The sequence below is a fragment of the Oncorhynchus kisutch genome, linkage group LG26 (assembly GCF_002021735.2).
Source record: "Oncorhynchus kisutch isolate 150728-3 linkage group LG26, Okis_V2, whole genome shotgun sequence".
NCBI classification, from domain to species: Eukaryota; Metazoa; Chordata; class Actinopteri; order Salmoniformes; family Salmonidae; genus Oncorhynchus; species Oncorhynchus kisutch.
In genome coordinates, this window is record NC_034199.2 from 7,009,728 (window position 1) to 7,032,476 (window position 22,749).

Sequence of the window (22,749 nt, forward strand, 5' to 3'; positions counted from 1 at the left end):
TATGACCTATAAGTCATATCCACACCTCTAATGCTCCTTAAAAGGTTTATTGAGACATACACAACACAATCTTTCTATACACCTGGGGAACATTGTGGAACATCGTGCCAACAGTTTACTCTAATCGACACTCAAAATATGAAATTACTTAATATTTTTTAATCTGTCAAACTGTTTTTGTTTCATAAAATGTGAGATGTTTTGGCTGTGCAGCTATTAATTTCAATTTGTTCATTATATCCTTGTTTTTCAGGGACCCCTAAAGTCAAGCAACTAAAAAAAAAGTACCTAGTTATTCTAAATTAAACATTCAAAAATGTTCAACGACACAAAAACATTCTTGTTTATGAGATACAAACAAGAACACCTTAAAAAATATATTTTGGGGAGGGGTACACTAGCCAACTTGACTAAATATTCTGAAAAGTTTTTATTTTTATTGAAAGCTTGAAATGGACAGGACCTAAATGACCCAACAACCAAAACACACAAGTATTGCTTTCTTAACGAACAAGAAAATCAATAGTTATTTCTTGTTTATCAAAGTTTGCGAGCTAACTCATTGATCCTGCTTTGTAGTATACCCCGCTGTGTGTGTGTGTGTGTGTGTGTGTGTGTGGGGGGTCTAAAAACACATAGGTAAAGCTTTTGGTTACAGTAGCCAAAGAATACTGAACTTGAACTTCTAGCCAGGGGGAGCGGGTCATTAACTCACCATATCCAAGGGCGCCTTCTTCAATTCAACTGTGAATGAAAAGACCAATTCTCTGTTTAGTATAAAGCACATATACTTTGACAGACACACACACACACACACACACACACACACACACACCTCTAGACCCCTCAGGCTTAGTGTATTTTCAGGATTTAGTCAGGCTTGCGTGTTATGCACCACAACCAGTGTTTGTTTTTTTTATTTCAGACGGCCGATGAAAAAGGTCAACGCACAACCCAGCTCGTGAATTCACATGATGTTACTCTTTTAAGTTATAAAATTTCAACCATAATTTACACAACAATTAGGGATTTTTGACTCAGCTATACCTAGCCTGTTGTGACAGACGTTGAATGATGTTAATCCACTGATGATTTTAGACAAAAAAAAAGGGGGGGATTTCAGAGATAGCTGTTGGATTTTAACAGCAAAGGATTGTAAACACAGGTGGACTTTACGTAAGAAGGGCTGAGGACTGGCTTTGGTAGATGTTTTCAGAGGGGGGGGAAGAGAACTGTCCACTTCCGTTTAGTACACGTTTGAACACCAACCCCCAAAGTCAAATTGAATAACTGGCCAGCGCACCAGAGATTTGGTTCTGGGTTCCAAGAAAAGACTAAACATAACCCATCTTTGGTAGCAAGCACATTTCCTAGTTAACCAAATTAAACGACTCTGTTTGGAAACGTTAAACTTACTGTAGTAATACTGCTCCGCCTTGGCCCCCAATCCTGACGTGATAGGGCCTTTTCCAGTTCTTCAGAAATACCAACTGTTGAGCTGAAGAGAGAAGTGTGACCAATAGCCCATATTCTCAAAAACGTCAATGACAACTGAAATGCAGGGTTGAGACAGATAAATGGCTTATTTGATGTCCAGCTGGAGTGGCCAAATCTCCTCCTTGAGAGCTGGGTATATATGCAGGCTTTGCTCCAGTCCTACACCTACACACCTGAATCAGCTAATCAGTTCACAGAGAAGCAGCTGATCAGTTGAAGCAAGTGTGTTAGAATAGCTTTGGGGTGGAAATCCTGCCGGAGGATAGGCTAGCTATTTGGACATAAATTATGGACTTTATTGAACAAAACTTTTATTGTGGAACTGGGATTCCATTCTGATGAAGATCAGCAAAGGTAAGTGAATATTTATAATGCTATTTCTGACTTCTGTTGACTCCACAACATCTGTATTGCTAATTGTAATAAGTATCTGTATTGCTTATTTTGGTCTCGGAGCACTGTACTCAGATTATTCCATGGTGTGCTATTTCCGTAAAGCTTTTTTGAAATCTGACACAGCGGTTGCATTAAGGAGAAGTACATCTTTAATTCCATGCAAAATTGTTGTATTTTCATCAACATTTATGATGAGTATTTCTGTAAAATGACGTAGCTCTCTGCAAAATCACCGGATGTTTTGGAGGCAAAACCTAACGCGCCAATGTAAACAGATTTTTGGATAAAAATATGAACTTTATCCAACAAAACATACATGTACTGTGTAACATGAAGTCCTATGAGTGCCATCTGATGAAGATCAAAGGTTAGTGATTAATTCTCTCAATTTCTGCTTTTTGTGACTCCTCTCTTTGGCTGGAAAAACAGCTGTGTTTTTTGTGACTAGGTACTAACCTAACATAAATCGCATGGTATGCTTTTGTCGTAAAGCCTTTTTGAAATCGGACACTGTGGTGGAACTACAACAAGTTTATCTTTAAAAAAAATTGTGTATAATACATGCATGTTTGAGGAATTTTAGTTATGAGATTTGTTTGAATATGGCGCCCTGCACTGTCACTGGATGTTGGTCAGGTGGGACGTTAACCTCTCTAGGGTACTTGGGATGCTAACCAACAATGCTTTAAGAAGAAAATATGTGTTAAGGACTTGTAAGTAAGCATTTCACTGTAAGGTTCACACCTGTTGCATTCAGCGCATGTGACAAATCAAATGTAATTTGAGACAGGATTGTCTCAAGGCACAGATCTGGGAAAGGGTACCAAAAAATGTTTGCAGCATTGAAGGTCCCCAAGAGCACAGCGGCCTCCATCATTCTTAAAAGGAAGAAGTTTGGAACCACCGAGACCCTCCTAGAGCTGGCCGCCTGGCCAAACTAAGCAATAGGGGGATGACCTATTGGCCTGAATGCAAAGCGTCACATATGGAGGCAACCTGGCACGATCTTTAAGGTGAAGCATGGTGGTGGCAGATCCTCCAGTGGGGATGTTTTCCAGCGGCAGGGCCTGGGAGACTTGTCAGGATTGAGGGAATGATGAACGGAGCAATGTACCGAGATATGCTTGATGAAAACCTGCTCCAGTTCGCTCAGGACCTCAGGATTTGGGCAACGGTTCACCTTCCAACAGGACAATGACCCTAAGCACACAGCCAAGTCAACGCAGGAGTGGTTTCTGGACAAGTCTCCGAAAGTCATTCAGCAGCCCAGCCAGAGCCCGGACTCGAACCCGATTGAACATCTTTGGAGACCTGAAAATAGCTGTGCAGTGACGCTCCCATCCTACCCGACAGAGCTTGAGAGAAACTCCAAATACACAGGTGTGCCAAGCTTGTAGTATCATACCCAAGAGTCAAGGTGCTTCAAAGTACTGAGTAAAGAGTCTCAAAACTTATGTCAATGTAAAAAAGTAGAAAGAATGTCTAAAAAAATAAACTGTTCTTTATCATTAAGCGGTATTGTCTGTAGATTGATTAAATCGTTTTTGTCCCCTCAATTTTAGAATAAGGCTGAAACATACAATTTGGGAAAATTCATGGAGTGCACAAATCCACATTCAAAGAACTAGCACAGTTTATTATCTGATGGTTATGCAAACAACTAAGCCTCAGGCTTTGACTTATACACAACCTAGGCTTATACAACATGGTCCAATAACTAGCAGTCTAGTGAAAATTATCAGAGGGCCTGGCAGAAGCAGCGGTGCATTCCTGGCGTGCAGACATTCAAGGCTTTTTCTCTATCGCTCATCTTTAGACACGAGGTGGTGGGAGCGGAGACGGGAGCCCTTAAGCCGCGTCATATGACTCTCACACGGCTACAGCTTCCTCCCCATCTCAGTCTCTGTGTGTGAGTCAAAATGAATTTTGTCACATGCTTCGTAAAAATAATAAAAACACAGTGTAGACTAACAGTAAACTGCCCTTCCCACCAATGCAGAAGAAAACAAAAATAATTAGAAAAATAATAACATGCGGAACAAATACACAAGTAACGATAACTTAGGTATATACACACACACACAAGGTACCAGTACGAGGTAGATCTGTACATATAGGTAAGGATCAATTTACTAGGCAACAGGATAGATAAACAGTAGTAGCAGCAGCATACAGTGCGGCAAAAAAGTATTTAGTCAGCCACCAATTGTGCAAGTTCTCCCAGTTAAAAAGACGAGGCCTGTATTATCATAGGTACACTTCAACTATGACAGACAAAATGAGAAAAAAAAAAATCCAGAAAATCACATTGTAGGATTTTTAATATGCAAATTATGGTGGAAAATAAGTATTTGGTCACTTACAAACAAGCAAGATTTCTGGCTCTCACAGACCTGTAACTTCTTCTTTAAGAGGCTCCTCTGTCCTCCACCTGTATTAATGGCACCTGTTTGAACTTGTTATCAGTATAAAAAGACCTGTCCACAACCTCAAACAGTCACACTCCAAACTCTACTATGGCCAAGACCAAAGATCTGTCAAAGGACACCAGTAAAATAATTGTAGACCTGCACCAGGCTGGGAAGACTGAATCTGCAATAGGTAAGCAGCTTGGTTTGAAGAAATCAACTGTGGGAGCAATTATTAGGAAATGGAAGACATACAAGACCACTGATAATCTCCCTCGATCTGGGGCTCCACACAAGATCTCACAACGTGGGGTCAAAATTATCACAAGAACCACACAGGGGGACCTAGTGAATGACCTGCAGAGAGCTGGGACCAAAGTAACAAAGCCTACCATCAGTAACACACTACGCCGCCAGGGAATCAAATCCTGCAGCGCCAGACGTGTCCCCCTGCTTAAGCCAGTACATGTCCAAGCCCGTCTGAAGTTTGCTAGAGAGCATTTGGATGAACCAGAAGATGATTGGGAGAATGTAATATGGTCAGATGAAACCAAAATATAGCTTTTTGGTAACTCAACTCGTCGTGTTTGGAGCACAAAGAATGCTGAGTTGCATCCAAAGAACACCCTACCTACTGTGAAGCATGGGGGTGGAAACATCATGCTTTTGGGGCTGTTTTTCTGCAAAGGGACCAGGACGACTGATCCGTGTAAAGGAAAGGAATAAATGGGGCCATGTATCGTGAGATTTTGAGTGAAAACCTCCTTCCATCAGCAAGGGCATTGAAGATTAAATGTGGCTGGGTCTTTCAGCATGACAATGATCCCAAACACACCACCCGGGCAACGAAGGAGTGGGTTCGTAAGAAGCATTTCAAGGTCCTGGAGTGGCCTAGCCAGTCTCCAGATCTCAACCCCATAGAAAATCTTTGGAGGGAGTTGAAAGTCCGTGTTGCCCAGCAACAGCCCCAAAACATCACTGCTCTAGAGGAGATCTGCATGGAGGAATGGGCCAAAATACCAGCAACAGTGTGTGAAAACCTTGAAGACCTACAGAAAACATTTGACCTCTGTCATTGCCAACAAAGGGTATAACAAAGTATGGAGATAAATATGTATTTGGTCAATAACAAAAGTTTTCCACCATCATTTGCAAATAAATTCATAAAAAAATCCTACAATGTGATTTTCTGGATTTTTTTTTCTCTCATTTTGTCTGTCATAGTTAACGTGTACCTATGATGAAAATTACAGGCCTCTCATCTTTTTAAGTGGGAGAACTTGCACGATTGGTGGCTGACTAAATACTTTTTGCCCCACTGTATGTGAGGAGTCAAAAGAGTTGGGGCAAAAATTGTCATAGAAGATGGTTACCTATTTAACTAATAGCTACCGGACTAACTATTTAGCAGTCTTACGGTTTGAGGGTAGAAGTTGTTCAGGGTCCTGTCGGTTCCAGACTAGCTGCATCGGTACCGCTTGCCGTGCGTTATCAGGGATAAAGGTCTATGATTTAAGTGGCTGGAGTCTGAACATTTTAGGGCCTTCCTCTGACACCGCCTGGTACAGAGGTCCTGAAGTGCAGGGAGCTTGGACCCGGTGATGTAATGGGCTGTACGCACTACCCTTGCGGTCGGATCCAAGCAGTTGCCATACCAAGCGGTGATTCAGCCAGTCAAGATGCTCTCAATGGTGCAGCTGAAGAACTGAGGACGTAAGGGCCCATGCCGACTCACAAGGGGAACTTGAAGTGCTCGAGCCCCTTCACCGTGTGTGTACGAAACATGTCCAGGTCTGTTGCATTTCTGCAGACAGTACTGTGGGGGGGGGGGGGGGGGGGGTGAAGTCAGGACAAGGGTAGTGCCCTGTCACTGAATCATGCACCTGGTTAGCTCTCACTACTAATAATACATCTCAGCCTTCATAAGATGTAGATTCACAGTTTACATTTTAAAATGTCCACTTTGGCAGACTACATGTCATGTCAAACTGAATTGAACACAGACCACAACAATAGAAAATAAACTCCTATAAAAGTAGAGACTAAGAAATGTTTGGGGTTTTAACTAGGCTACTTTTCTACTGTATATCTGACTGGTTTGTGAGCCAGACTTTACAGAGCAGAAAGGGCAACTAAACTGGTATAGTACTTATACTATTCAAATAACTACCTATGTAAAAGGTTGCAGTTATCTAGAAAAGTCAGAGCTCAGAGAGATAGAGGCAGGTGTCTGATACCACATGGACACTACACACACCAGATGGTCTGTGTGGGCACAGTGAGGATATGGTACAGTGACGTCAGAAAGCATTCAGACCCCTTGAATTTTTACACAGTTAATTTACAGCATCATTCTAAAATGGTTTAAAAACATTTTTTAAATCCTCATTAATCTACATACAATACCCAATAATGGCAAAGCGAAAACAGATTGAGAAATGTTTTGCAAATGTATGAATTAAAAACATACACTGGCGTTCAAATGCAAATTAAAATCGATCAAAATTCAGTGTTGATAGACATTTGTTAATGTTGTGAATGACTATTGTAGCCGGAAACAGTTTATTTTTTTCATGGAATATCTACACAGGCGTACAGAGGCCCATTATCAGCAACCTGTATAGCCTGTATTCCACTGGCATGTTGTGTTAGCCAATTCAAGTTTATTATTTTTAAAGGCTAAATTGATCATTAGAAAACCCTTTTGCAATTATGTCAGCACAGCTCAAAACTGTTGTGCTAATTGAAGCAATAAACATTTGTGGGTGTGATTACAGGCTCAAAGTGGCCAGAAACAAAGTCTATTCTTGTTCAGAGAAATGAAGACTTCACATGCGAGAAATTGCCAGAAGAAAGTACTTTGATTCTGGCCATTTTGAGCCTGTAATCAAACCCAAATGCTGATGCTCCAGATACTCAATTAGTCTAAAGAAGGCAAGTTGTATTGCTTCTTAATCAGAATAACAGTTTTGAGCTGTGCGAACATAATTGCAAAAGAGTTTACTAATGATCAATTAGCTAATCCAAATGTATAAATTTAAAAAGGCTAACACAATGTGCCACTGGAACACAGAAGTGATGGTTGCTGATATTGGGCCTCTGTACGCCTGTGTAGATATTCCAGTTTTTTTTAAAGCCTTTCCAGCTACAATAGTCATTTACAGCATTAACAATGTCTACACTGCATTTCTGATCAATTTGATGTTATTTTAAATGGACAAAAAGTGATTTTCACAAACAAGGACATTTCTAATTGACCCAAAACTTTTGAACGGTAGTGTAAGTATTCAGACCCCTCAGACTCTAAATTGAGATCAGGAGTATCCTGTTTCCACTGATCATCCTTGATGTTTGTACAACTTGGAGTCCACCTGTGGTAAATTCAATTGATTGGACAGGATTTGGAAAGTCACACCTGTCTATATAAGGTCCCACGGTTGACAGTGCACGTCAGAGCAAAAACCAAGCAAGGAGGTTGAATGAATTGAACGTAGAGCTCTGAGACAGGATTGTGTCGCGGCACAGATCTGGGGATGGTTACCAAAACATTTCTGCAGCATTGAAGGTCCCCAGGAACACAGTGGCCTCCATCATTCTTAAAATGGAATACGTTTGGAACCACCAAGACTCTTCCTAGAGCTGGCTGCCTGGCCAAACTGAGAAATTGGGGGAGAAGGGCCTTGGTCAGGGAGGTGACCAAGAACCCGATGGTCACTGACAGATCTCCAGAGTTCCTATGTGAAGATGGGAGGAACTTTCAAAAAGAAAAACATCCTGCAGCACTCCACCAATAAGGCCTTCATGGTAGAGGGGCCAAATGAAGGCGATTCCTCAGTACAAAAAGGACTCAGACCATAAGAAACAAGATTCTCTGGTCTGATTAAACCAAGATTGAAGTCTTTGGCCTGAATGCCAAGCATCACATCTGGAGGAACCCTGGCACCATCCTTACAGTGAAGCATGGTGGTAGCAGCAGCATGCTGTGGGGATGTTTTTCAGCCGCAGGGCCTGGGATACTAGTCAGGATCGAGGGAAAGATGAACAGAGCAAAGTAGAGATATCCTTGATGAAAACCTGCTCCAGAACACTTAGGACCTCCGACTGGGGCAAAGGTTCACCTTCCAATAGGACAACAACCCTAAGCACATAGCCAAGACAACGCTGGAGTGGCTTCTGGACAAGTCTCTGAATGTCCTTGAGTGGCCCAGCCAGAGCTCGGACTTGAACCTGATCGAGCATCTCTGGAAAGACCTGAAAATAGCTGTGCAACGACACTTCCCATCCGACCTGAGAGGATCTGAAGAGATCGGGAAAAACTCCAAAGACAGGTGTGCCAAGCTTGTAGTGTCATACCCAAGAAGACTCAAAGCTGGAATCTCTGCCAAGGGGTGCTTCAACAAAGTACCGAGTAAAGGGTCTGAATAATTATGGGAATGTGTTTTTTTCTTCATAAATTTGCAAACATTTTTTTTTTTTACTTATGGGGTATTGTGTGTAGATTGATGAGGGGGAAAACTATTTCATCCATTTTGGAATAAGGCTGTAACGTAAGAAAATGTGGAAAATTGAAGGGGTATGAATACTTTACGAATGCACTATACACTGGAGAATCAACATACATTTGTTCAACATTGACGTGTTCACTTATCAACTGCATTTGGTCACATGGATAGCTAGTTTTTCCACGCACAGTATTGCACGTCCATTCACAACCAATCCATCCAGTTAGAAACACGGCAATGACCCTCGGTTACTTTAACAAGAGGTGGATGGACTCAGGCTCCTAGCGTGAGTCCCACCATAAGCTGGTGCAGATCAGCATGAGATCTTTAAAACTGAACGTATGTGTGATGCTGACGTGCTACAGGCTGGGGACGAGTTAACCGCAGGATGAGGGGGACAGACGGAGGCTACGCCTGCAACCAGGTAAAAACTTATTAGCAAACAATGCCAAAAAAGGGACGACTGAAACCTAAACAGCACATGGGGAGGACTCAAAAAAGGTACAGCTTACCTTTATCTCAAGACCTAGAGGAACAAAAGAAGGAATCCTCTCACACCCAATGCTCTTCTGGGTTACTATTGGAACTGGTTGGCTGTTTTAAAGTCTTTAAATCAGTTGACGTAGGCTAACTCGTTTGTGTGTGGGACGTGGTGTACAAAGGGAGGGGACAGAGTGTGTGCATGTCTTGGAGATGGGATCAGAGTTAATGAACCGGACATTTTCTGGAAGGGGTGGGGGTCCAGATGATTTGTGCGTACGTATACAGACTGAGCAAGAAGCCAGAGTCTGGTGAGTTACGCAACAGGGCCTCTCATTGGGGGCACAAAATGGGCATCACATTCGCGAGGCAACATGCTGACATATCATTGGGAGAGAGAGAGAGACCGAGAAACTGACAGAGAGAAAGAGAGAACCAAACGATATGATGAGTAGACATGTGACGGTTATTGAATAACCGTGGTTGGTTATGGATGAAGACTCGTGAAAATAACTGTAAAAACCGTTTAAAAATAGGCCTACATTCATTTTAGGATTACATTTAAAATGTTTTATTAACTTTATTTTCATGTAGATAGGTAAAATTTAATGGTGGGAGTGTTGACTAATGATAAGCAATTGGTCAGCTAACTTTGTCTATTAAACTTTCTACATCTCTTTCCAACTTTCCTTTGATGCTTTAGCTAGAATGCGCTGATGTTGGGTCAAATGCTCCGTTTAGTTAGTCTGCCGTTTTAATAAATTTCTCTCTCCAACCTGGCATGGTATAATTATTAATGTATCGACAAATCAGCAATGATCCTGCCCGGTATGATGCCCTAGGTGATGCAAAGTAGAATAGTAGCCTAGGTTAGTGCACAGCCAGCAATGCACTTTCATGAATGCCCATGCGGTAGCCTAGTTTGTAAAACAGGCAATTTCCATCTATTAGTCATTAATTTCTTGCATGTGCTCAGTAGTTTACCATTTCATTCTCAGAGTGGAAACTTTGTTTAGAGAATTCAAAATCGGCTACACTTGAGAAAAAAAAGTATTGGTTTATTTCATAGGCTCCCATCATTTACGCGCTCCATGTGAGCAATCTGGTTTCTCTGCCCTGTTAATGTTGACAGAGTGCACACCTGGGCACACATAGAAGTACCTGGCCTGCTTCTTGCAAATGTCAAATCTAGGAAAGTGCCCAGCCGGGCTCCTGTCATTTTTTCTTCACCTCAGACATTAAGTCAGCAAATATATATATATATATATATATATATATATTTTTTTTTTTTTACTAAATGTTATCCTTTCAAAAAATATAATAGTTCCATACAGTATTTGAAAAATCTTTCCAACACTCTCCCCCTCAATATTCAGTGGCACTGAAATAGCCTACACACAACTTGTCCATAGCCTATTTGAAGGATTGGCAAGTTCTTCTTCATACTTCCAATATCATAATCTACTTTAAAAGAACCTATGGTAAGCATAATAGAAAATAAAAATACATTAAAAAAAAAAGTTTAATGAACGGAGGAATGTTTGCTCATCTGACATACACTGTTGGTGTTGATTTATGGGCGCTTTTACGGGGGTGTGCTTGTTTGAGTTTGCCGATTCTCTCTACAGGCCCATTTAAGAAAGTTTCCTAAGTAGCCTGTCTGGACACAAATCGCTTTAATAAGAATCAAAACGGTCCTGGTCATGATTTAAGCTACATTATTTATCATTAAAAGGTGTCCTGTCTTTGAAGAAAATACACTATGACTAAAAGTATGTGGACATCTGCTCAATGAACATCTCATTCCAAAATCATGGGCTTTAATATGGAGTTGGTCCACCCTTTGCCGCTATAACAACCTCCACTCTTCTGGGAAGGCTTTCAAGTAGATGTTGGAATGTTGCAGTCGGGAACTTGCTTCAACCACAAGAGCATTAGGGAGGTCAGGCACTGAATTCTCTTGGAAGTACAGAATCATCTAGAATATCATTATATGCTGTAGCGTTAAGATTTCCTTTCACTGCAACTAGGGGGCCAAGCCCGAACAATGAAAAACAGCCCAGGACCAGTATTCCTCTTCTGGCACTACGCAGTCGGGCAGGTAGCATTCTCCTGGCATCCGCTAAACCCAGATCCATCCGTCAGTCTGCTAGTCTGTGAGAACCTTTTGAGGTGATATATATGGAGGAAACAGAGTGCATTTTGGGGTTTGTGTGCAAAACTCTTATGGGCAAAGAGTCAGGCTCATGTCTAAGGCCCAGTCCAGGGATATGGGTTTTTATATTGGCGTCTGGAAAACCGGATATGTCATTAGGCATACTGTGAATCTTCGTGGAAAATATTTGTGGCTAGAGGAAGCTTGGACTGCTTACTCATGTCCTGTTCACAGTTTGGGCAAAGACTTGTTTTCAAAGTTGACCTTTGGAATTGTGCCGTTTCGCATTGGTGTACTTTAAGAAACCGACTGGAATGACAATATCCATAGAACACATTCTGAAATTAGACTCAAAAGTCAAATATACTGGCCCAATATGATATCCACATTACACAGGCTACACATAGATATTTCCCCCTATACAATCCCTCAGACATACTAAAAGAGGAAGGAAATTATGTTTACAAGCCATGATTAACATTAGAGCTGCTGCTTGTGCATTTTACAATACTTTGTCCAGCTGCACGTGATTTGCAGTGTTACAGTAATTCTGAATAAGGCTACTCTGTAAAACTGAAACTGACATCACTTCTGCCATTAATTCTACTGCATCTAGTTACCAGGCCGGTCAGTGTACATGCGTGTTTGCCACTGTTGAAGGAAATTTGCATTCAGCCGTAAGAAGTACAATACAGACACTGCACAAAATGCAAGTCATATATATATACACACACATACACATGTTATATAGGGCTAGGTAAAAAGTTGCTGTTAATAACAAAAACATAGGCCTAGACATGGTGGAAATGTTTGCCAATGTCCTTGTCATTACATAGGCCTAAGCTTGTGGGATTTCCAAATCCACACAAAAATAATGTGCGGAGTGTTAAGAAAATATGTATTACGCAACCATTAAGCATGGACCCTCCATGTACAGTGCAAGCACCTGACATGCTTAGGATGACTCTGTGGCGAGATCGTCACCCGGCCGGGTAATGTTCAGTAAGCACAAAATGAAAATGTAATATGAAACAAAATAGACAATTCTACTTCAACAATTTAAGGCAGTATTTGTGTTTTGAAGCATTTTCTAAGCTATAGGGCAAATTAACAGAACATTCTGGGTGCCATTTGTATGAAATAAATTAGTCGGTAGCATCAATACCAGAACAAATATGTTCACATTCACAAATAACCACAGAGATGACTCCAGTGTAGGGTTGCAAAACTACTGGAATTTTCCATAATGCATAGTTCTTGGGAGGGTACGGTAGGCTTATCGGCTCCAAGGTTTAAGACTTTAGAAGACATTCCTACAAACAACTGAAATTTCAACATAATGGCTTTCATTGAAATTTAACTACATCTGTATGGTAGCCTTGTAACTTTCGATCGGGTTATCTCCTTATGTAGATAATGGTAATGCACGTATGGCTTTGCTTTTAAAGGCATAGTGGAGTCAAAAATGTGATTTAACTTTGTTCTATATATACACACTGAGTGTACATTACATTGGAAACTAAATAATAGTATTTAGTTGCAACTCCTTGTGCCCCCAGAACAGCCTCAATTTCATCAGCGCATGGACTCTACAAGGTGTCAAAATCCTTGCACAAGGATGCTGGCACATGTTGACTCCAATGCTTCCCACAGTTGTGCCAAATTTGCTGGATGTCCTATGGGTAGTGGACCATTCTTGATACACGGAAAACTTGAATGTGAAAAGCCCAGCAGTGTTGCAGTCCTAGACGCAAACCGGTGTGCCTGGCACCTACTACCATACCCCGTTCAAAGGCACTGAAATATTTTGTCTTGCCCATTCACCCTCAGAATGTCACACATACACAATCCATGTCTGTTGTCTCAAGGCTTGAGAATCTTTTAACGCGTCTCCTACCCTTCATCTACATTGATTGAAGTGGATTTAACAGGTGACGCCAATAAGGGATCATAGCTTTTACCTGGTCAGTTGATGTCATGGAAAGAGCAGATGTTCCTAAGTTTTGTACACTCAGAGTATATTTCCACACTACGAGGCTGGAAAATAAAAATACAATGAAATTGTGAAATGGTGATGATAATGCCATTTCAATGTAAGAGCGGATTGAAAAGACTGCCTGACATTTCTGCCAGTTTTGGTCTTCCATGGTGTTGTTGCCATGCTGTAAATAAGTTAGACCAATTAGAGAGTTCCAAACCACTTAGCCAATAACAGCACATTTTCAGTTTACCCCCATCCCACGTAAACCAACAACCCTAGCAAAACTGTTCATTGCTAAGAGGCTGTGTCTGTATGACCATTTTAATTTCAAACAATCACAGTAAGAGACTTAATTGTCACCTAGAAATTAATTGATATAGAGATTTTAAAAAACGCTGCATTGAACCTTTAACATTTCTGGGAACATTTTCAGTTAAATGTGGGGTATTGAGTGTGACCTTGTAACAGACTTAAATAGCCACTAGACCTGTGTCTAGACAAATGGTTCAACTGCAGAACACTCATTAAAAAAGTGGCCTGTAGAATGAACGTGGGATTTCGACTTGAGCACCAGCGCAGCAAGAAAGAAAATCAATCAGATAATACATTGAATAACATGATTATGCAGATGGGGCGACAGGTACCCTAGTGGTTAGAGCATTGGACTAGTAACCGAAAGGTTGCAAGATCAAATCCCTGAGCTGACAAGGTGTATATATTTTTTTTTTTAAGTGTTCTGTCCCTGAACAAGGTAGTTACCCCACTGTTCCTAGGCCATCATTGAAAATAAGAATGTGTTCTTAACAGACTTGCCTAGTAAAATAAAATGAAACAATACAGATGTACAAGTTCAGCGCACTGAAGCAGTTCTTACATTTGAGGGGTGTGCATCATGAACAAAGTAATTTTTATCATTTTTCTTGGTCTGAAAACCGCTGTGCTTAGGCACAGTCTCTGCTACAGAAAAAAAAGTTAGTCTTGTATCTGTGGTGGCACCTTTACAATGCTCATATCTAGACCGTCCCGACCTATTTTACCTGCGCTACATATATTTATTATGAGATGTGCACCTTTAGCGGGACAGTTTTAAACGGGTACACACAAATTAACCATCACGAGTAAGGAAACAAATAGTTTAAACCCTACTTAATCTATGACAAAGTACGGATTCGAATGAGGTCATTGCCACTAACTAAATTAAGAAAGCCACTGCAGTGGTCTAGATGCAAGGCAAACATTGATTCAGTGCCTGTCTACCAGGCCCAATTACTTACCTGCAGTTATAGTTCGTAGATACTATTGTAATTTCTCACAAAATGAGCTACATTTAATCAATTAGGCTGCCAGCCAAAGAGAACTATCGCGCATTGCTAATACTGAACCACAACACAGGCTTATGACACACTAGCTTAGCTACTTTAACAAGGACTGATTTACCTACCAACATATTATTCGACATTTAATTTAACGGAAATGTTATCGTTCAGACAAGCACAGCCGTACACATGGACTGCATAACGTTAGACAAGCCACCAACGTAGGTTGCTAGTTTACGTTAGTTGCCGTTTTAGTTTCTCGGCTTCCCATTATAGGTCGGTGAAAGTTTGAAACGTAGTTTGTGGTGGTTAGTTAACCAGCTAGTTGCGTTAATCTCCCAAGCGGAACCAGTTAGGCCGGTAAAATAGCTAGCTAACATTAGCTATGGTGCACCACGCGTAGTCTGGTCCCTGCAATGGCTGCATGCAACACAGCGTGCTTAAGTTAGCTTGCTGTTAAATATTTTTACAAGACGTAGCTAGCTACCTTCACAATATGTTGCTACTCATACCGTAGTGGCACTGGGTAAATGAATGTACCTAGTTGACAACGTTAGCTAGCTAGCAAGCTAGCCATTTTAGTTTCAAGACGTCAAAGTACTACAATAGGCAAAATTACAAATAGCTAACTAAGGTTAGCTAGCAGACAACGCACATGAAATGTGCTAGCTAACGTTAGCCATTTAAACAAAGCTGGGCGTTCAAGACTTCTGCTACGTTATTTAATTTAACAGATAAATGAATGTAGCTAGCCAACTAGCTACATCTGCATGTTGTAGCAAATTCTGTCCGGTTCCATGTTGTGGGAGTGAAAGAAAACAAATGTTTTTTTTATATAGTTACCTCACTCGAGTGCCGTGTGCATCTCCTCTCAGCTCCGTACTAAAAAAAAAAGCTACCCGTTCACTGAGCAGCGACGCACAAACAGCCAATGGGTTTCCAAGGGGGCCTGCTTCCCACGACAATCACGAGGGCCTTTTCGGTACTGCAGTTTACAGGCCTAGAAAGACAATTCTTATAGACCGCCCGAAAGAGAAGTCACGTTTTTTAATTCCAAATAAGACACTTTAGTCATCAACTTTGTGAACAAAACATCAATTGAATTATTCAAGTAATTGTCTCAGAGGCAGGTTTTATCCCATCATTCACAGACTAAGTTATTAACATGTTAGATTCATGCTGTGAAGTTGCGATCTTCTGTCACATGAACACGCTGAAGGGAAATAATTCACGCGTTCTCGTGCGGTGGGATTCTTTGCACCTGTTGAACATTGCCAGAAGAATAGAAAGCAATAGGAAGAGAAGCAGCAAAAACCTGAATGTACTGTCATGTTCAGCTTTCAACTTCAGTCTAAAATCTACACACAAATTGGTGATCGCATTTTTTGTTATTATGAATGTTGTCATGCTTCTGTTTTAAGATCGATGGGTGATTTGTGTTAGCTAGCTTTAGCATCTTGACAAGGCATCTTGAAAACGCTCATGGTTGTTTTGCTTGTAATATGTGCTATTGTAGTTATAAACACAATGCTTGATAAGATAATTATGACATTATCTAAGTAACTATTCAAATGCTGTCAATAAGCAACCAAACAGGCGGCATGACTGGTGGTGGCACAGCTGTCTGTGTGGGTCGCTACACAGCCCCCCCCACCACAAAGTCCCTCGTCCCTGAGAGAACAAACAAAGTCTCTGAAGCAACCCGAAGGTATCCTTTGCCTGCATGGCCGTGATGGTCGCAGAGTGTCCAGATGTGAAACGGGGCTCAGTCTGTGGCAGGGGGCTGCCCCTCTGGTGCCCAGGGGATGAAGGCAGGGATATGGGGGACAGGGATGTGGGAACGGGGAACCACGCTGTGGAACACAGGGAGGGAGACTGTTGTCTGGAGCCTTGTCAGTGGTGCCTGGGGGTGGGTGCCTGGAGAATCTTTGGTGACTTTAATATTCACATGGAAAAGTCCACAGACCCACTCCAAAAGGCTTTCGGAGCCATCATCGACTCAGTGGGTTTTGTCCAACATGTCTCTGGACCCACTCACTGTCACAGTCATACGCTGGACCTAGTTTTGTCCCATGGAATAAATGTGGTGGATCTTAATGTTTTTCCTCATAATCCTGGACTATCGGACCACCATTTTATTACGTTTGCAATTGCAACAAATAATCTGCTCAGACCCAACCAAGGAACATCAAAAGTCGTGCTATAAATTCACAGACAACACAAAGATTCCTTGATGCCCTTCCAGACTCCCTCTGCCTACCCAAGGAACGCCAGAGGACAAAAATCAGTTAACCACCTAACTGAGGATCTCAATTTAACCTTGCGCAATACCCTAGATGCAGTTGCACCCCTAAAAACTAAAACAAATTCTCATAAGAAACTAGCTCCCTGGTACACAGAAAATACCCGAGCTCTGAAGCAAGCTTCCAGAAAATTGGAACGGAAATGGCGCCACACCAAACTGGAAGTCTTCCGACTAGCTTGGAAGGACGGTACCGTGCAGTACCGAAGAGCCCTTACTGCTGCTCGATCATCCTATTTTTCTAACTTAATTGAGGAAAATAAGAACAATCCGAAATTCCTTTTTGATACTGTCGCAAAGCTAACTAAAAAGCAGCATTCCCCAAGAGAGGATGACTTTCACTTTAGCAGTGATAAATTCATGAACTTCTTTGAGGAAAAGATTATGATTATTAGAAAGCAAATTACAGACTCCTCTTTAAACCTGCGTATTCCTCCAAACCTCAGTTGTCCTGAGTCTGCACAACTCTGCCAGGACCTAGGATCAAGAGAGATGCTCAAGTGTTTTAGTACTATATCTCTTGACACAATGATGAAAATAATCATGGCCTCTAAACCTTCAAGCTGCATACTGGACCCTATTCCAACTAAACTACTGAAAGAGCATCCAGGCATCCTGTGCTTGGCCCTCCTATGTTGAACATAATAAATGGCTCTCTATCCACTGGATGTGTACCAAACTCACTAAAAGTGGCAGTAATAAAGCCTCTCTTGAAAAAGCCAAACCTTGACCCAGAAAATATAAAAAACTATCGGCCTATATCGAATCTTCCATTCCTTTCAAAGAGAAGGCTGTTGCGCAGCAACTCACTGCCTTCCTGAAGACAAACAATGTATACGAAATGCTTCAGTCTGGTTTTAGACCCCATCATAGCACTGAGACGGCACTTGTGAAGGTGGTAAATGACATTTTAATGGCATCGGACCGAGGCTCTGCATCTGTCCTCGTGCTGCTAGACCTTAGTGCTGCTTCTGATACCATCGATCACCACATTCTTTTGGAGAGATTGGAAACCCAAATTGGTCTACACGGACATGTTCTGGCCTGGTTTAGATCTTATCTGTCGGAAAGATATCAGTTTGTCTCTGTGAATGGTTTGTCCTCTGACAAATCAACTGTAAATTTCGGTGTTCCTCAAGGTTCCGTTTTAGGACCACTATTGTTTTCACTATATATTTTACCTCTTGGGGATGTTATTCGAAAACATTATGTAAACTTTCACTGCTATGCGGATGACAAACAGCTGTACATTTCAATGAAACATGGTGAAGCCCCAAAATTGCCCTCGCTAGAAGCATATGCTTCAGACATAAGGAAGTGGATGGCTGCAAACTTTCTACTATTAAACTCGGACAAAACAGAGATGCTTGTTCTAGGTCCCAAGAAACAAAGAGATCTTCTGTTGAATCTGACAATTAATCTTAATGGTTGTACAGTCGTCTCAAATAAAACTGTGAAGGACCTCGGCGTTACTCTGGACCCTGATCTCTCTTTTGAAGAACATATCAAGACCATTTCGAGAACAGCTTTTTTCCATCTACGTAACATTGCAAAAATCAGAAACTTTCTGTCCAAAAATGATGCAGAAAAATTAATCCATGCTTTTGTCACTTCTAGGTTAGACTACTGCAATGCTCTATTTTCCGGCTACCCGGAAAAGCACTAAATAAACTTCAGTTAGTGCTAAATACGGCTGCTAGAATCCTGACTAGAACCAAAAAATTTGATCATATTACTCCAGTGCTAGCCTCTCTACACTGGCTTCCTGTCAAAGCAAGGGCTGATTTCAAGGTTTTACTGCTAACCTACAAAGCATTACATGGGCTTGCTCCTACCTATCTCTCTGATTTGGTCCTGCCGTACATACCTACACGTACGCTACGGTCACAAGACGCAGGCCTCCTATTTGTCCCTAGAATTTCTAAGCAAACAGCTGGAGGCAGGGCTTTCTCCTATAGAGCTCCATTTTTATGGAACGGTCTGCCTACCCATGTCAGAGACGCAAACTCGGTCTCAACCTTTAAGTCTTTACTGAAGACTCATCTCTTCAGTGGGTCATATGATTGAGTGTAGTCTGGCCCAGGAGTGGGAAGGTGAACAGAAAGGATCTGGAGCAACGAACCGCCCTTGCTGTCTCTGCCTGGCCGGTTCCCCTCTTTCCACTGGGATTCTCTGCCTCTAACCCTATTACAGGGGCTGAGTCACTGGCTTGCTGGGGCTCTCTCATGCCGTCCCTGGAGGGGGTGCGTCACCTGAGTGGGTTGATTCACTGTTGTGGTCATCCTGTCTGGGTTGGCGCCCCCCCCTTGGGTTGTGCCGTGGCGGAGATCTTTGTGGGCTATACTCAGCCTTGTCTCAGGATGGTAAGTTGGTGGTTGAAGATATCCCTCTAGTGGTGTGGGGGCTGTGCTTTGGCAAAGTGGGTGGGGTTATATCCTAGCCTGTTTGGCCCTGTCCGGGGGTGTCCTCGGATGGGGCCACAGTGTCTCCAGACCCCTCCTGTCTCAGCCTCCAGTATTTATGCTGCAGTAGTTTATGTGTCGGGGGGCTGGGGTCAGTTTGTTATATCTGGAGTACTTCTCCTGTCCTATTCGGTGTCCTGTGTGAATCTAAGTGTGCGTTCTCTAATTCTCTCCTTCTCTCTTTCTTTCTCTCTCTCGGAGGACCTGAGCCCTGGGACCATGCCCCAGGACTACCTGACATATGATGACTTCAACTTCCACCTGACTGTGCTGCTGCTCCAGTTTCAACTGTTCTGCCTTATTATTATTCGACCATGCTGGTCATTTATGAACATTTGAACATCTTGGCCATGTTCTGTTATAATCTCCACCCGGCACAGCCAGAAGAGGACTGGCCACCCCACATAGCCTGGTTCCTCTCTAGGTTTCTTCCTAGGTTTTGGCCTTTCTAGGGAGTTTTTCCTAGCCACCGTGCTTCTACACCTGCATTGCTTGGGGAGAGGAGGCCCCTCTGTATGGGGCTAACCTGTCCCAGTGCAGTGCCACCTTTCTCCTCCTGGGAGAATGCTGCACCCGGTAAACAACCTCCCCTACCTTCTCCAGGATGCTGCAGGGCCCCAACCAGTGGCTGTCCAACTTGGGGCATCTGCCTTTCTTTCTTAGGGGGCTATAGACCCAGACCAGCTCCCCAGCCACAAAGTGCCTTCCCCGGGTGTGCACGTCATAGTTCCTCTTTTGCCTCACACCTGCATTCACCAGTGTCCGTCTCAGCTGCTGTCCCCATTCCGCCACGTCAACAGTCTGCAGCTCACAGCAGACCGGCCCGCTCGCCCAACACACTGTGGCACAGACCCCCTCCTCTGCACACAGCTCTCTCTCATGGCCCTCTTTCCGCTCACAGTGGCGGCACCCGTCTACAGTACAAGGCTGACGGGACATGGCATTGGAGTGACGTGCCCCTGTCCTGTGAAGTTGTGCGGCTGAAGCTCCTCCAACCAATGTGCCACCTGCCCCTCTGGCTCTCTGAAAGACATGAGCCTCTGGAGAGCAGAGTGGTCAGTCCTTACAGTAAAGGGCAGGCCACCCAGGTAGTACTTGAAGTGTTTGATGGAAGCCACAAAAGGAAGACAAGGTTGTTAATTAGTTCAGTCATTTCAGCCACCCATGCAGGTTTTTCTGGCTCTGGGCTGCTCTGCCCCCAAGCCCGCACAGTGGGTCTGTCTCCCTGCACCCCAACCGAAGCCCCAGCCCACACAAGCTCCCTCTCCAAAGCCATCTCCGAGGCTATCTGCAGTGACTCAGGATGAGCCAGCTGGTCTGTATGCGCAGCTCCGTAGGAGAGAGCACCTGTATCTACTGGTCCCATGCTAGCTCGCTCTGCACGGGGGGGGGGGGGGGCATTTTAAACCCCCGTTCTCACGTACGTAAGCGAGCCACGGTAGTCAGCTAGCTAGCTGGCTAACTTTTATCTATGTTTTTACTTCTGACACCAATGTAATGACCTGGCTAGATCATAAAGGAACAATTGTCCAGAGGGTTGAGTTTACGATTTGTTAACCCAACACCACACAGGCTGTTTGGCTGTAGCTCACGGCAAATGAATTAAAGGTACCCTATAAAACAACCGTGACATTCTCTTGTGAAGACCAGACATAAGAGAGAGAACAATGGCTAAACATGTTCTTAAATTGCAATGCTCCATTCGCCTGCCAAACCACGCCATTCCACCAACCACCAGGATGCCCAGCATCAGAACATTCCAGGCATTCCCGTGATTGACATATAGCAGGTTGATTGGCATGTTGGACCCCGTGACCACTGGGTACTGGTAAGTACAACACAACCAACTAATAGCATAACACAACACACAGCTGTCTTAGCCCACATTGTTAGCCCAAATTGAATGTCATTGATTTAGGATAGCTATGTATCTATAGTTGGCTAGGTAAACACCATTACTATCTACACTAAACTAAAATATAAAAGCAACATGTTGGTACCGTGCTTCATGAGCTGGAAAATGAAATCGGAGACATTTTCCATATCAACAAAAAGCTTAACTCTCAAATGTAGTGAACAAATTTGTTTACCTCACTATTAGTGAGCATTTCTCCTTTGCCAAGGTACTCCATCCACCTGACAGGTGTGAACTATCAAGAAGCTGATTAAACAGCATGATCATTACACAGGTGTACCTTATGCTGGGGACAATAAAATGCCACTTGAAATGTGCCATTCTGTCACACAATGCCACAGATTTAAGTTTTGAGGGAGCTTGCAATTGGCATTGCAACTGCAGAAATGTCCACCAGAGCTGTTGCCAGAGAATTGAATGTTAATTTCTCTACCATAAGCTGCCGCCAACGTCGTTTTAGAGAATTTGGCAGTACGTCCAACTGGCCTCAACCACAGACCACGTGTAACCACGCCAGCTGTGGACCTCCACATCCGGCTTCTTCACCTGGGGGATCGTATGAAGGGATGCTGAGGTGCTGAGGAGTGTTTCTGTCTATAATAATGCCCTTTTGTGGGAGGAAAACACACATGCCCTCCCAGGCCCACCCATGGTTGCACCCCTGCCCAGTCATGTGAAATCCATAGATTAGTGCCTAATGAAATTATTTAAATGTAATGATTTTATTATTAGAACTGTCAATAAGTAAGATTTTTTAAATGGTTTCATGTTGCCTTTCAGGTAACAATTTGTTCAGTATAGCTCAAATGTAAAGTAAAAATAAGACAGAGTGTAGTTACATTGATCATTGTGTCTAAATTGCTTGACGGCAAAGTTATTTTAGAAGAATCAGGTAACGTGGTCTTAGGGGAAGTAGATATCCTGATAAACTAGACCACTGCCAGTTCTACCCAAACGTGGGGTCGGGGTCCCTTAAAATGGAAACGGGGTCAGACCCCTGGTAAAATCTGAAATGTTATCAAACAAATTACATATATAAAATGTTTATTAGAATGGACCTACAATGGAGTGAATATGATTATACAGCGCATTCGGAAAGTATTCAGACCCCTTCACTTTTTACAAATTGTGTTACGTTACAGCCTTATTCTGAAATTGATTAAATTTGATCTACATACTACCCCATAATGTCAAAGTGAAAGCAGGTTTTTAGAAATGTTTCAAATGTATTAAAAATAAAAAACATACCTTATTTAAGTATTCAGAACTTTTGCTATGAGACTTGAAATTGAGCTCCTATTTCCATTGATCATCCTTAAGATGTTTCTGCAACTT

The 22,749-nt window shown here is 42.5% G+C and overlaps 1 protein-coding gene across 3 annotated transcripts in view; it reads right to left on the bottom strand.

The window, feature by feature from the left end:
* Window positions 1-15,975, bottom strand: part of slc39a10 (solute carrier family 39 member 10) — a 57,549-nt gene extending 41,574 nt beyond the window's left edge. Inside the window, exons 1-3 of one of the 3 annotated variants that reach the window (XM_020461204.2) lie at window positions 15,579-15,975; window positions 1,417-1,498; window positions 716-744 (exon numbers count right to left, since the gene is read on the bottom strand). In XM_020461204.2, the coding sequence (XP_020316793.1) occupies window positions 716-718 (3 nt within the window). In that variant the 5' untranslated portion in view covers window positions 719-744; window positions 1,417-1,498; window positions 15,579-15,975. Of the gene's footprint in view, window positions 1-715; window positions 745-1,416; window positions 1,499-9,315; window positions 9,382-15,578 lie in introns of those variants that run through there. The other 2 variants (XM_020461205.2, XM_031805638.1) reach the window with 2 other exon arrangements.
* Window positions 15,976-22,749: the final 6,774 nt, after the last annotated feature.